The sequence below is a fragment of the Cyphomyrmex costatus genome, unplaced genomic scaffold (genome assembly GCF_001594065.2).
Source record: "Cyphomyrmex costatus isolate MS0001 unplaced genomic scaffold, Ccosl1.0 scaffold8, whole genome shotgun sequence".
NCBI lineage: Eukaryota > Metazoa > Arthropoda > Insecta > Hymenoptera > Formicidae > Cyphomyrmex > Cyphomyrmex costatus.
In genome coordinates this window covers 1,191,169-1,205,970 of record NW_017280375.1, presented here as the reverse complement: position 1 = coordinate 1,205,970, position 14,802 = coordinate 1,191,169, and the positions used below count along the sequence as shown (strand labels likewise).

Here is a 14,802-nt window from a genome sequence, read left to right as displayed (position 1 = left end):
GAAGAAAAAAATCCTCGAATGTACTGATCACGATTTACGTCGTTGTATATTTATATTCTTTCCCGTTTAGCATTTCAGTTTTATTTCAGCATTCAATACGATGACTGTGCTAAGGGCATTGTGACGTATTTAATTTTTACGTATAAATTTATAATTCGGCTATCAACATTTTTTTGCAAATTTATCGATATTCAACTTGAATAGCAAAACATTAAATAAATTTATCGTTACTTAAAATACTAGAGTAATTACTATCTACTTGTTTGTTTATATGTTCTGTTAAGCAATAAAATGTCGACTTTATCAAATTTCATTAGCGATAAACTCTGATCCGTACTCGATTTTCTTCATAAATAAACTTTAAAAGAACCCTGTGATTATATATATATATATATATATATATATATATATAAATTAAAATTGTTTAAACTGTTAACATTGTCTATGTATAATATTAATACTGCTAGCAATATAAAAAATTACGAGACACCTTACAGAAATCTAATCAATACTGAAAGACAATAATTAATTATTTAATTTAAGTACTAAGAACATTGTTGATCGATACTTTCAGTACTCCAAATAAGTAATTAATTACTGTCTTTCAATAATAAGTTGGTATTAAACTAGTATCAGTATTTCTGTAAGAGTGTTCAAAATTAAAGTTATAATATTAATAAAAAGTGTTTTATGTATTATAATTTCAACATTTATAATAATTTCCACAAATTAAAATAATTTATCGTCATATGTGTTATGAGTAATACGCATTATATTAAATAGACTATAATACGAGTAATTGGATATTCGCGATTTCTATCAAATCACGCAGAAAACGAATACGGTTCACTGCACATATACAGAATTTTGTGAGAAGTTTTGAAGGCTAAATTTTTATTTGTATTATATACTTCGCGCATTTTAACGACTCGTGCAATATGATCAGTTGAAATTAAACGTATAATTTACCGGTTTTTATGGCAGTTAATCGTCGTTTGTGGAAATCTGCAATGGAGGACGAACAGATAAAACGAAAAAAAAGTAACGAAAATATCTATATGTACGATGAAGTGAAAGAAGGCGCGGAAGCCTACTTTGGTCGAAGCCGTCCTTGACCTCCTCTATACATAGATGCAATACGAACAAACCCAGCTGGAATCCGTAGTAAAATCTGATCAAGCTCTTTTTAAATAATACAAAATGAAAAATGTATCATCTTCCGTTGTGAATGAAGAAAGCGTCTCGTCGATGATAGACAGAAAAAAATAGCGATAAAAGACTAACTGACGTAATCCCTTATCAAACATTCGGTTTATTATCGCGGTATTTTCCGAACATTTGTAGCTCGTTGCGATACGAATCAACATATATACTTTCGAAGTTATCAGTTTGAGAACATTTCTTAGAAAAACATAATAAATAACTCTCCTTTCTTTCTACTGCCTGTTTTAGGTTTCGAGAATAAGGTTTAAATTTAATAAATTTTTTTGAAAGATTTAAAAAATATAATAACATAGCTTTTTAAATATTTCTATTCTTCAGCAAACTCGCTGCTATTGGTGTATTCTTTTAGATAATTAATAGCAGCGAGCACTCACGGATCTGTTCCACAACAGTTGAGTCTGCTGAAAGCGACCAACGTTTCAATATATGACAGTGAACAAAACGTTACTGCCAACTAGCAAAATTTAAGTTGTGTTATTTTAAGTATATTTGCACATTTACATTCAATATACATTTGACTATATATTATATATATATATATATATATATAAATTGCAACTACATATGCTTTTGTTTTTTAATATATTGTAATCTTTAATTTGTTTTTAAGATTTCTAATATCGCCAAGCAGATCTCATATCAACAGCATCAATATAGTCTAATTACGCTCTTATCGTTAACATTCAAGTGCAGATCTTAATTTTATTTGCCTTGCATTAAAATAACAGTAAATATACTCGAGTGACACCGATTATTAGTTTACTTTTTTCATTTCATTTTTGTGTTTGACTGATTCTCTTCTATTTAATTTTTCTTAGCGATATTTTATAATTTTCCGTAAGTTGTTTGTTATTTATTTCATTATTTTTACTGATATTCTATGCATTTTTGTGTGTATGTGATATCTTTGTAATAAGATGACGATATTTAGATCCCTTCTTCTATAAGAGAATGGCGTGAGGAAAATAATTTCTTAATCTTAAAAAGGGCATTGACAAGATATTATTAAAGACGCTCGGCGCTTATTGGAAATCGTGTAACTGTTAAAATTTATAAGTGTTCAAGAATAATAAATTAATAATATATACGATACTAATTTCATAATTTATTAGTTTTGTAGGCATGTGTATATATATATACTATATATATATATTTAAAATTTAATAATATTCGATTTTTATTAAAAACTGTATTTGTTGTGTTATTATCCCAGTTTGATTATCAATAGAGACGAGAACTGCAGAGAAAAAAATTGTAATTTTTTGGTAATATATAAAATATTACAGCATTAAAAGTATGCATACTTCATTATATAATAAAGAATCAAGAGTTTATTAATGTATTATCGAAATATTTTTGTTAATAATCATACATATTTGTAAATAATTGTCGATAAAGTCATCGTTCTTCAATCATCTCCGGGCCCTTTGGCCTTATTGATAGTTACGAAAATTTGCCCAGAACCGAATGTCTTTAATAGTATCTCGTCGTTAAGGATCTCTCATATACAATGTAGATACATAAAACGTATTTATGTTGGGAATAAATAAGATTTGTTTGAAATTTATAATCTACTTAATTGCTGAGGAGTATTTAATTATTTTCGTTCTGAATTTGATATCAAAGAATTATCCAAGAGTATCATTAATTAAAGTATCGACTTCGAAAAGTAATTTTTTTAATCAAATGCACAATGTATTTCAATAGCGCAAATTATCTTCAATGTTTTGTTTCAGTCGATGTTAAATTATTTTAAAAATAACATTACATGTTATCTCTCATAATGATACATAATGTGTGTGAGTAGAAGCGAGATTATAAATAATTAGGATGCGTGTTGCATTTAAACAATCTCGATGAGACCTTTCTTTAAAGTTGTATATATTTCAAATCAATATCTACTGAGGCTTTTTCAAATCAACATCAAAGAATAGGATTCTTGCTATTTTCTTGAAATGTGCGTAAGGAATATTTAAATTTACATGACGGTACACGCGAATAACTCAAATACGTGTGTCTATTTATATTTACATATTACTTATAAATTTAAATGTATGTATACGTTACTTTTATTACAGATCTGTATATATTATTCATTTCTCTTATTATCACACGTATATTAATTCTAATTTAATATTATTTTAAGGAATGCGTTACTCGAAAGTTTTTCGACTTATTACTCACATTGTTGTCTTTGTCAGATAATTTTTATTATCTATACAATTTCTACATATTTTTTTAATTTTATATTTTACTTAGATTACTATTCTGGTTATAAAAAGTTATCATATGTGTAAACAAACATATTTTATTATATATTACATTAACATTAAATCGTGCTCTTTTATTCGTGTTCGTCAGAAACCTGTCTTGTAAAGCGAAAGCTTCGCAATTACACACCTTAACTTTGACCATATTTCGTTAATCACGCGATCATTATAATTTCACAAAATCGCCCATTGCGGTAACTCCTGTTTTAACAGCAATACGCAATCATTTACGAATAATGTGTCGCAATGATGTCAATATCAGGTTTTTCAATGCAAAGTTGTTAATATTAGCTCTTCCTTTTCTTTTATGATATTATCTTAAATATAAATTATATAATATAGCTTTACGATTACACACTCTGTTGTACATACATTACTTTAAAACTAGAAATATTTTATCTTTTATTTCAAACATCTAATGATTTAGTGCGTTGGTTGTACGGTTACAATTTACGAGCAACATTTTTACGTATTTGAAGAACGACAAAATGTAGCAAAAAAGAACTCGACTTAAATGTCGAGTAAGAATAAAGTTAAAACATCAGTCGAAGCATGTAGCACTTTTTGATGTCGATTCAACAATAATTTGAAAGTATAAACTTTAGAAATAAAAGACAGAACAATATTCCAAAACGTTGTGTATAAAAATATATTTAGAAATTATTTTAAAAAATATATAAGTAATAATCGTTATTATAAAATTATAATTAAGTTATAATTTCGAAAGATTACATATTAAAATTATTGAAAAACATTGACAGGCTATAATGATAAATCTATTATTTATTTGATATTTCTTTCTCTAAAATGTAGATATTTATTACATTTTTTAACTAACATACAGTGAAGATCTAATAAATGCATATTAGTATACAATACGAAGATTCTCCATCTTAATTAGTCGCTTAAAAATCTGAAGATTGATCAATCCTAATAATCTTGGTCTTTACAAACCTAAGACACCTGCTGACAATGACCCATGATTTTTGCTCGGTCATCGCGGCGCGCAAGAGCTTCGGCCTGCAAATCCTGACGAGGATGTTGGTGCTCATTGTTGCGGAATTTTAGCTTGATTCTCGGGAAAGATCTCGATTTTCGTCTTTTGCGCGTTTCGAGAGAAGCCGTGGAAGAGAAAGAAAAGAAAGAAACAAAAATAGAGCAACACCGAGTTGAAAGTACGTGGGAGCAACGCACTTTGAGAACTGGTCGACAAGGAGTGAGAGTGGTACCATTTATATAGGCGCCCCTCCCTAATTGCTATCGGCGCCTCAGGAGGCCCGACGAGTCCGCGACTTGTCTCGCCTCTTCTAAGCCTCTCTACATGCGAAGACATGCGAAAGATTCCACAACGCGGTGGCAATAAACAAACCACTCGGTATCATCTGTTGTCGCCCACCTGATAGGACTCCGATTATTATTGAATACCGATACCTTTCAATTAACGTACTGTTTGTCCGTGCCAAATTAATTTGAGACAGAGAGAGAGAAAGAGAGAGACTCTCATATGCTGGAAAAACGGAAATCTTCTAACAGAATACATGTATATTTACTCGTATATATGCAAAGCAATATAAAAAATGTAAGAAATCTAATTAAGATCAATTAAATTGAAAAAACGACCATGAGTTAGATGTACATTAATATAAATACGATTTATTATCTTATTTAACTAAATTGACGTATTATTATAACAGAACGTTTCGGACTTTACTTAGCCCTCTTCAGCCTGAATACATATAAAAATTTACGTAAATGTAAAAATTAAAATAATAAATAATAATAAATATACATAAATTAGCGTATATGTTAATAAGCAAGAAACAATTGTATTCATCTCTTGCAATAATCTCTTCTAATTTGATAAGTGTTTAATAATTACTGCTGGCTGAAATTTATGGATATAATTACTTTATATTTCTGCGAAAATGATGCTATATAACTGATGCAAATCATTACACAATTAGTATATGGTTAATTAATTCCATGATTTAAAAGACAGCATCAATCAGACACAACAACAGATGGAAGCACATGGTGTTATTATAATTTCATCTCCCTCTATTTCGAGAAGAAACAGTGAATTATAAAGAAGAAACTATAAATCCTGTCCAGTTATCATGACTACTTCGGTGAAATCATCATGTCATTAATATTTTACTGCTATCGTATTATGATTAATCGTAAGAATTATAATTTTGTATTACATTTGTACTACCATAACTCATTATTACCCTTTTGTAACGTAATATTTTGGAAGCATAAATTTTAGTATACTTATATGTGTACATTTTAGAGTATAAAAATACACTTTTAGAAAAAAACAAGTTAAGATAAATGTTACTTTCGATATTAATATGTAATTGGTATCAATAATTATATTTAAAAATTTATTTTTAGCAACGAGACTTATGGAAGTGTCCCTCTCTGATCTTTATAAGCTTTGAATATGTTATTTTTGCATCTTTAAAGCACATGTATGTATATCAATTATAATTAAAAGGGTTAAATGAAAAGGTTAGTGTCAGATTGTAACAGCTACCCTCGGTATTATATCAAAAAGACTATTATGCAAATTTGATGTTGATTGCATAGAGGAGGAGTTAATGAATGATTTTTAGAATATAAATAATACTTTTTCGTTGGTTTTATATATACATATATATATATATAAAATATATTCAATAACATTAAGAAATTATTCAAGAATAAAGGTTTAAGAAAGAGAGAGAGAGAGAGTGTGGCGTCTTCTCTCGAATTAACTTTTATAAAATGTGTGTAATATATATATAAGAATAACATTCTTCTTGCTTATTCATGCAGATCAAAATTAAAATAAATAAACAAGCAGTGACAAGACGAGTTAAAAGTTGTTGAGACATTTCGTGGTTGAAATGTCAATTGGTCGAATCACAATATATAGGCGGAAATGAAAGAAAAGAATTAAAATGTGTCATGTGCGGTTGATACGTTTATTGAATAAAAAATGCTAGTGTGTAATGGAGCATTCAAAAGAGCAATTGTTCAAGTACTTAATTGTCGTGAGAACTCTGTGCTGATAGTACGAACGTGGTCATTAACTTCCGTAAAACTAAATGATACCGTTCTGAATTTTCTCATTAAATTTACAAATAAATATTGAATGAATATAGAGAATTGGCTATTAAATTTTAAATGTCAATTATAAGTACTAATATATTTAAACATTTTGATTAAATCTTTTAATTATTATTATACTTATTTATTTAATTAATTATTAACATACATATTAGTTGCCAATATTAATTATTCATAAAAGATGAACACGTAATAATAATAAAATACATATATAAAGTTGTCAATAGCTATTCAATAGCAGCTAAACGTAAACAAATATTGAAATTATTATAAAAATGACTAAAATATTAATTTATTTAAAGAAATTGTGTACTTTATGTATAATATTTAATGCATTAATAATTATACTAGACTAACGTAATTATAATATAAAATAAGATAGAAGAAAGCAATAAGAATAGTTACGTACGGCATAAAATAATTAATTGAATAAAAAAGAGATGATGTTATAAATAATAATATAAAATTATCTGAATTATTATTTAATATTCCTACAAATATTGATTCGCTAATTAATGTATAACTGATTGATATTTGAATAAGCACGTAAGTATGGTATGTACTTTGCATTTCCGTGCAAATCATTTACTTGTTTAATCAGTTCACAGACAATGTTTACGCAACGCGTTATGCACGCGATTAACACATACGAAAAAATGCTATGTCAAAATATTTGTCCATGACAGGTAGATGTTACCGTTAAAACATGTTCAAATTGATTAAGTCGAGATTTCGGTGAGACAATATAATTAGTCAACCGAATAAACAAGTGGCTCAAAAAATGAAAATAAAACAATGATAACGGATAAACTTCCGAAAACGTCCAACGTTCGATATTCATTTGACCTTAAATGTTTGTTTTCGTTGCGCTGAATTTTGGTATGCAAATGATCTAGTTGACGTGGAATGTTCTATATATTTTAAAAAATTTGCAAATATTCAAAATCTTACAGATTAGTACAAATTAAATATGATAGCACAACACAACGTATATGTATAATATGAAATTATAAAATCGATCATTATGTCAATGTGATAATTGACAAACGAGAGTTTAAGTCTAACAAATTAGTATTATTTTAGTATATTAATAGTTGTTTATCTTAATTTATCGCGCGCGCGCGTATATGCTGATGACGTTTTTAACTGTTAGCGATTGCAAAATCATGATGTATCGTTGAACTCTCTATCGCTACTTTTTACAGATAAAGAGATCTCGTCTTTCACAAAACTCTAACAAATAACGATATTTAGGAAAGTTTATTTCGTAAACAAACCGTAAATATATTATAATAAATTTTAAAAAAATAAAGAAAAAGTATTACAAAAAATAATTTTTAATCATTTAACACAATTTCTTCACTATTACTTATTAAGAATTTTTTAAGTTTGTCAACATTTTATGATTTTCCTTTATAGAATAAAAATTCATATCGATAAATATACTAAAAACAGAATGCATTATTTAGATATGCACCTTTATTTTATAAGTATTTATATAATATTTTATATTAATTATGTTTTATAACACACACACACATAAAGCATGAAGGTAGGATGAAATATAGATTACAATATCCTGTGTGTGTGTATTTTATGAGTTCTTTCCATATATTATTATCATTTTCGAGATGTATACTTGTCTCTATTGTAGAATATACATATATTATATAAACATATATTCAATAAATGTCAATAAAAAAAATTTTCTTTTAATATCTAATTTTATTTACTAGAACAATAAATTATTTAATATTTTATTAATATCAATATAGGGTCATTAAACACAATATAATTTATTATGTGTGTGTGTTGTGTGTGTTGTGTATGTTAAAGTTAAAGATTAGTACAAATCGATTGAAAAGTGTTTTCTTAGAAGAAAACGTCTGTACACGCATATTTCTATCGAATCTACTTTTTAGTCAATTTTACTTAGTTATTCGCTACCATAGACAGCGATCGATCTTCTTATTCCCTGTTTTATACGTTATTTGCTAACATTATACCATTCGAATCTAGATCTTTCTTTCAAACAAAGATATTTATTTAAAGCTTCTTTCATTCTATTACATTTGTGTCAAAAAATCTTTTAATCTTATATTCTTTTTCTGTTTTAAAAAAGAGACAGAAATAGATACATCTATCAATAAATCCTATTAAATTTAAAATAAAAAAACAAATAATCTGAAGAGACAAGTTAATGTGTGCAATATATTTGTGTAGATAAAGCGTAACTAATAAAGAATGTCGAGCTAATTACTTTGACTGATGAACAAACATAACATACATGAGAAAAATAATTTTATAAGCGATACAATGTATGTTGATAATGCCTATTAATGATAGATAAGCTTCACATGTCGACAATACAGTATCTCGCTTTTCAATATCATTTCATTATTTAAAATATTTTTATCTTACAATTTTATTTGTTTAAAATATTTATAGATATTCCATAATAAAAAAAAAGTATTAATTCCAGTAGACAATGCTTAAGTATTTTTAGGATAAATTATATTTTTACTGAGAATTGTAACTCCAATTATACACACCTGTAGCTTTTCCAATCAGAAATTAATCTCGTAATTGTATTCTGATAAAATTCAAAGAACGGAAAAATGAAGTTCAAAAATATGCTTTAACGATAAGTTATAAAGCAAATTAATGTTACAAGCAAAATTAAATATCTTTCATAGCTTTATCGAAACACAACGTGATAAGACGTTAAGCAAACATTAATTTTATTTTATATGAGAAGAAAATTGATACATCCTTAATCTTATTCTATTTCTAATTTTTAAAATATTATATACATAGATTATACAGGCACATAAAATAAAATTTAATATTTGATTAATCCGGAAATTAGACTGTAGTATTCTTATATGTATTTCGATGCTTTGAAACCGAATCTGAAACCGAATCGTCCGAATGAATGAACTAATAATTAGTCACGATTTCTTACTTGCTACGTCAACAATGTTCACAGTTGTTGCTTAAAAATAAAATAGTAGAGAGGGCGCGTGTGTGCAGACTCTTCGCAGCTAGAGTACCTTTAATAATAGCGTTTTTCCTTTGGATGTACTGGGTGTAGTCTAATACCGCACCAGTTGCGTGTAAGCGCTACACTTGGTTACACTGCACTGAAATGGTACGTACCATGGTACATACCACTATTTCATTATTGCGCTAAAATCCTGCTTCCGGTTGACTTTCAATTTTAAATTTTAAATGTCACACTGACTCTATACTCTCTTTGAGACGGTGTAGCAAACAATCCACTTCGTGTATAAAATTTGCATTACACTATAGCGGAAAAACACGTTACATTGAAATTTTCGTTTGTCATCAGCCAGGGAAACACGTTACTATCTGAGTGTTGCATTGTTGGGCGATAGTATCATACAGCCGAGAGAAAACGCTATAAGAGCACGGCCAATAGGGTAACGATCGGTGATTAGTTCGCCAAATTGAGACAAAAGCGGAAGTTACATGCCTGTTAAATGTGAAGAAATAAATATAAGGTTGCTGCAATTGATTTAGTGAGCTATATACGTATACTAAGGTGAGTCTTCTCTATGCTGATGGTAGTGGGAGGCGGCTGACTGCGCGAGAGTGATAGCCATGTGTCTTGGATATTTCTACCTCACTTTAGTAATAGTAGTTGTGAAGTGAGGTAGAGATACCAAACACGCATAGCTGTCACTCGTACAGTCGACCGCCTCCCCACCACTGTTAGCATAGGGAAGACACACTCCAATATGTATATAGCTCATTGAATTGATTTGACTGCATTTTCGTTACACGCAGTGCTGTTTTCTTTTCTTTCATGTTTTCATGAACATTATGAATGCTATTTTGTTACATCCAAGAACAAAACAGTAAGAGAATGTATTGAAAGCGCTAACATTACAAACAAAAAATGAAACGGAGAAATATTATTTTTTTTTTCATGAGTTTTTGGGTCAGCTTGATTTGTGTCAAATATTAACTTCTGTAAGCAAAACTTGTCAGATATCGAGGGTCCTTAAAGAGCCTATAGGTATGACTACTTGGGACCTGGAGCCCGTGATTTCGAAATTTATTCATACGATTTCCTACTTACAATTAGAGGTTGTTACGAAGAAATTGATTCTTTTTCTAGCATTAGGTTCGGGACAACGTCTTCAATCTCTTACAGTAATTAGGATTCCGTACATTCTCCAGAGACAAACTCGCCATTAGAATTCCAGACTGTATTAAAACAGATCTCGATTGGGCATAATTTCTCGCTTTCGTTTCTATCTTTGATCATTCAGAACTTTGCAGTGTCTCAATTTTAGAGCATTGTTTAAGTCGCACTAAAGACTTAGCTCAAGTGACTCCAACGCGTTATTTATTGCGTGCATAAGACCTAATAAGCTAGTAAGTGTTTAAACGTTCATTAAATCGATGGATTCGCAAAGATTTGGAGGAATGCGGAATACAAACTGATCATTTTTCGTCCTAACATTATTTCACGTCGCTCGCGGCTAAACGAAGGCATTGATAGGAAAAATTGTGACGTAATGGAGCAATTTAGACATTTTTTGTTTCAGAGTGTAAATGTATGGTATATAAAAATATAATCCATATAGTTTAATCTTCAGATCAAATATAATTTTTAATAATGTTTTTAAAGTTTTACTGGTATTATCTTCAAAGATAGAAAGTTTATGGGTTATCGCCAGGTTTTTCTCCATTAATAATGTTAACGTTAAGTGAACCTTGCTATTCATCAGGACGAGGAGCGCACTGAACGATACTGAGCAACTAAGCTGCTCTTCAGGACGGAGAACTGGGGGGGGGGGGGGGGGTTGGGGCGAGTATCCTCTCATATGTAAAAGGAACAACAGACCGAATGGGCAGGATCTTGAACAAGCACGACATCCGAAACCATCTTCAAGCCTTCAAAGAAGATCGAGCAAATCTTGAGAAATCCCAGACCTCCACGTTCTGCAGGAGTATATCTTGTTCTTGCAGGAAAATGTACATTGGTGAAATTGAAAAAATGGTCAACGTGCACATGAAAAAACATCAACGGGATTGTCAGGTTAAAATATGTCACACACAATTAGCATTGACAAAACACAGGACATCAAATACTATTCGATAAAACGGTTATATATAGCAACAACGATATCATATTTTCCGAGAAAGTAATACAGAGAGAGCCCTAGAAATACAAAAATATACAGACAATTCGAAAAACTTAGAATGTAATGTAAGTAGGAAGAGAGAGACTACTCTCTCTCTCTTGACAAGACAAGAATCCCCCTCCCCTCCTCAACATACCCCTTGCCCCTTTTAACAGGTCTATATAAGGGAGTTCTCTGAAAAAGTAGTTCAGTATTAGTGCGTTCTTTGCTTTGATGAAGTGAACGGCAATGTTCACGAAGCGTTGGCACTAGCAATGGATAAAAACACGGCGACAACCTATAAACCTTCTGGTAGCTTTAAATATAATTTTTAAGTTCGAAGACAACATAATTTTTAACAATACAATTATTGTAAATGGCGATTAAATTTTATAATTATTATAAAATCATTAAAAAATAATAATTGTTTAATTATGTCATCCAAAACTCATTTATATTCATTCGTGTTACTTTTTTTTACAATAATGTAAAGTACAATAATGATAAAAACCGTAACATACAACGAATCTGCGTTATTGATACTTTTACAAAATAAATTGCACTTCTTTGACGCATTTATTGTTTCTGTCATGTTATATTACAAATTTATACGAGGTTGCACGATAAGGTAAGTAAAGCGTTCCAGTGACCTACATTTGTTATCATTCAATGGTCCTTATATAAATGATCTACTATTTAAGTCATTTAAATACCTATATCTATATACGGAAATTAAATATATTGTATATTTTTTTGCTCTTCGTAAAATTGACAAAACAGGAGAGATCAATGCTTTATATAGGCGTTGCGAAACAAAATTTTTCATCACATAGAATTTAGTTTATGTATATCGTTGGCATACTTTTACAAAAACGTATGCACCAATTTATACGCGGATCTTGTGTATCCACTAAAAAAAAAAATTACCAATTGCAATTTTGTTATAAACGATGTCAGGGACGATATCAATATACAAATAACGTGTTATTACTTGTAATGTCGCTGTCGTCAGTTTTGCTATCGTTACTTCATTATAATAATGGTAATGACGTTACAAATTTTTTATGACGGTAACATCAGTGAATAGTTTGTCACGTAACGGATTGGGAAAGTCTCTCTTTTTTCAACAAGCGGTAGTGTACGTGTATACAGCATTATATATTGTACATATTACACACACATACACACATATATATACACATACATATATGGCTTTATAGTTTTAAAAATTTTAAAGGTTATTTCATAATTTTAAAGAATTTAACGCAACTTTTAAAATATTTCAGCGTACTATAAAAATAATGTTTAGAGAAGCGCATTATATTTTTTTAGCATTAAGATTTAAAATAAGACTGTGTGATCTCTTCCATAGAGTATTGGAATTTCTGATTCTAATTGTACAGTAGGTTTCATATGTTTTCAAATGAAAGCTCACGCTGAGCGTTACAACCAGTAAGCCAAATTAAAAAGAAGCCATGAAGTCAATCAAGAGTGTCAATTACAACTTGAAAGGAAAACGCTCATGCGTTTGAGGAATTTTAAATGCACATGTTTCCTTCGTCTTAAATAGAATAAATACATATGTAGTAATGTGGAACATTCTTTATGCTGTTACGAGGATTTCTATGTTATTTTAATATAATTATATAAAATAAGTTTCTAGAAATTGTTTTGCATTGCACTATATGAAATAATAAAATCTTCCTTACGGATTTTAAGTGTATAAAATCATTTGTTTGTTATATTACATTCTATAATCCATTTTAATTGAAAAACACATTTCAAAATTTCATTAATGCTCGTTCTGTGTGTATGAAGCCCTAGAACATTTATAATATATTGATGATCACTAGTAGATACTGTGAATAGGTATGTAATTTCAGGTATCGGGAGCTGGTGGATTTGACGCCTTATAATTTTTACTTCCTTCCAAATTTAAAGAAAGCCTTAAGGACATTTATTTTATTATAGATGATGAAGTAAAAGACGCAGTGAAGTCGTGGATCAAGAAAAAATCGCCGGCATTTTTTATTGACTGAATGAGAAAACTAGTTCACCCCGTTACATGGAAGAAATGTATGTAATAGCTGTAAATAATAAATGCCTTTATGTTGAAAAATAATGTTCTTGTAGTCAATAAAATGCACTTCTGTGCCCTTTTTGTTTTATTCGAATATCTCTTTTCATTTACAAGTTATGTTCGACTGTTCATTACGTTTCAGGCGATCCATGTATACCTAAGCACTTTTAGATCTATATTTACACGAATTTTTTTAAACGCTTATTTGTGACGAATGGTAATACGTTTCTAAAAGATTTAAGGCTTACTCAAATACCTTGTACATATCATATAATAGAAAATTTAATTCACTGAAAATTATATTATTGCATACCTTTAAAAGTCGTCAATATGAAATAATAAAATAGTAATTAAAAGATCTATCGTTTAATTTATCTTATTGAAACATTAAATTAGAAAAATAAGATAATTAAATTTTTTCATCACGATCGTCGTTTCATAAATAAAATTTTATTTTAATCGTCCGCGTAAAGTATATTTTAGTAAATAATCTTGATACCTATAAAATGTTAATATGATTCATTCTTTACGTAAAATATTATTACGGAAGCAACGATCCATTACTGTGCCAATCAAGTTTCCGGAATGTATTATTTATTGCTTCTCAAGGTCAAACAAACAATAACAATATCATGCCAACTATTTCCGACACACCATCTTCAAGGTCATTCTATACAAATCCGCTTCTCACTGCCAAGGAACTAATTTCCTTTGTTTCATTCGCGTAAGTTAAGTCAAAAATAAAAATATTAAGCAATTAAATTCCATTAATATAAAACTTACTTCTATTAGAAATTCGATGGAATATTTCTCCTCTATAGGAGATGACGCCAATAAAAAAAAATATCATGTCCAAGAGACTAAACTCTTATATGTCTATGTATTTTGGGACTCTAAAACCGAACATGACCTCAAAATTATGCCAAGAGATCAGGATTTTTTCTAACCCCCAAAAACT

General features: G+C 29.2%; 1 protein-coding gene across 3 annotated transcripts in view; it reads right to left on the bottom strand.

Annotated features, from left to right (window-relative positions):
* Positions 1-14,802, bottom strand: part of Gs2 (glutamine synthetase 2) — a 34,868-nt gene that overhangs the window by 11,478 nt on the left and 8,588 nt on the right. The window contains exon 1 of one of the 3 annotated variants that reach the window (XM_018549185.1): positions 4,449-4,685. The exons of the other annotated variants lie outside the window; for them this stretch is intronic. Within the exon in view, the coding sequence (XP_018404687.1) occupies positions 4,449-4,546 (98 nt within the window). The 5' untranslated portion in view covers positions 4,547-4,685. Of the gene's footprint in view, positions 1-4,448; positions 4,686-14,802 lie in introns of those variants that run through there. 3 annotated transcript variants of the gene reach the window in all.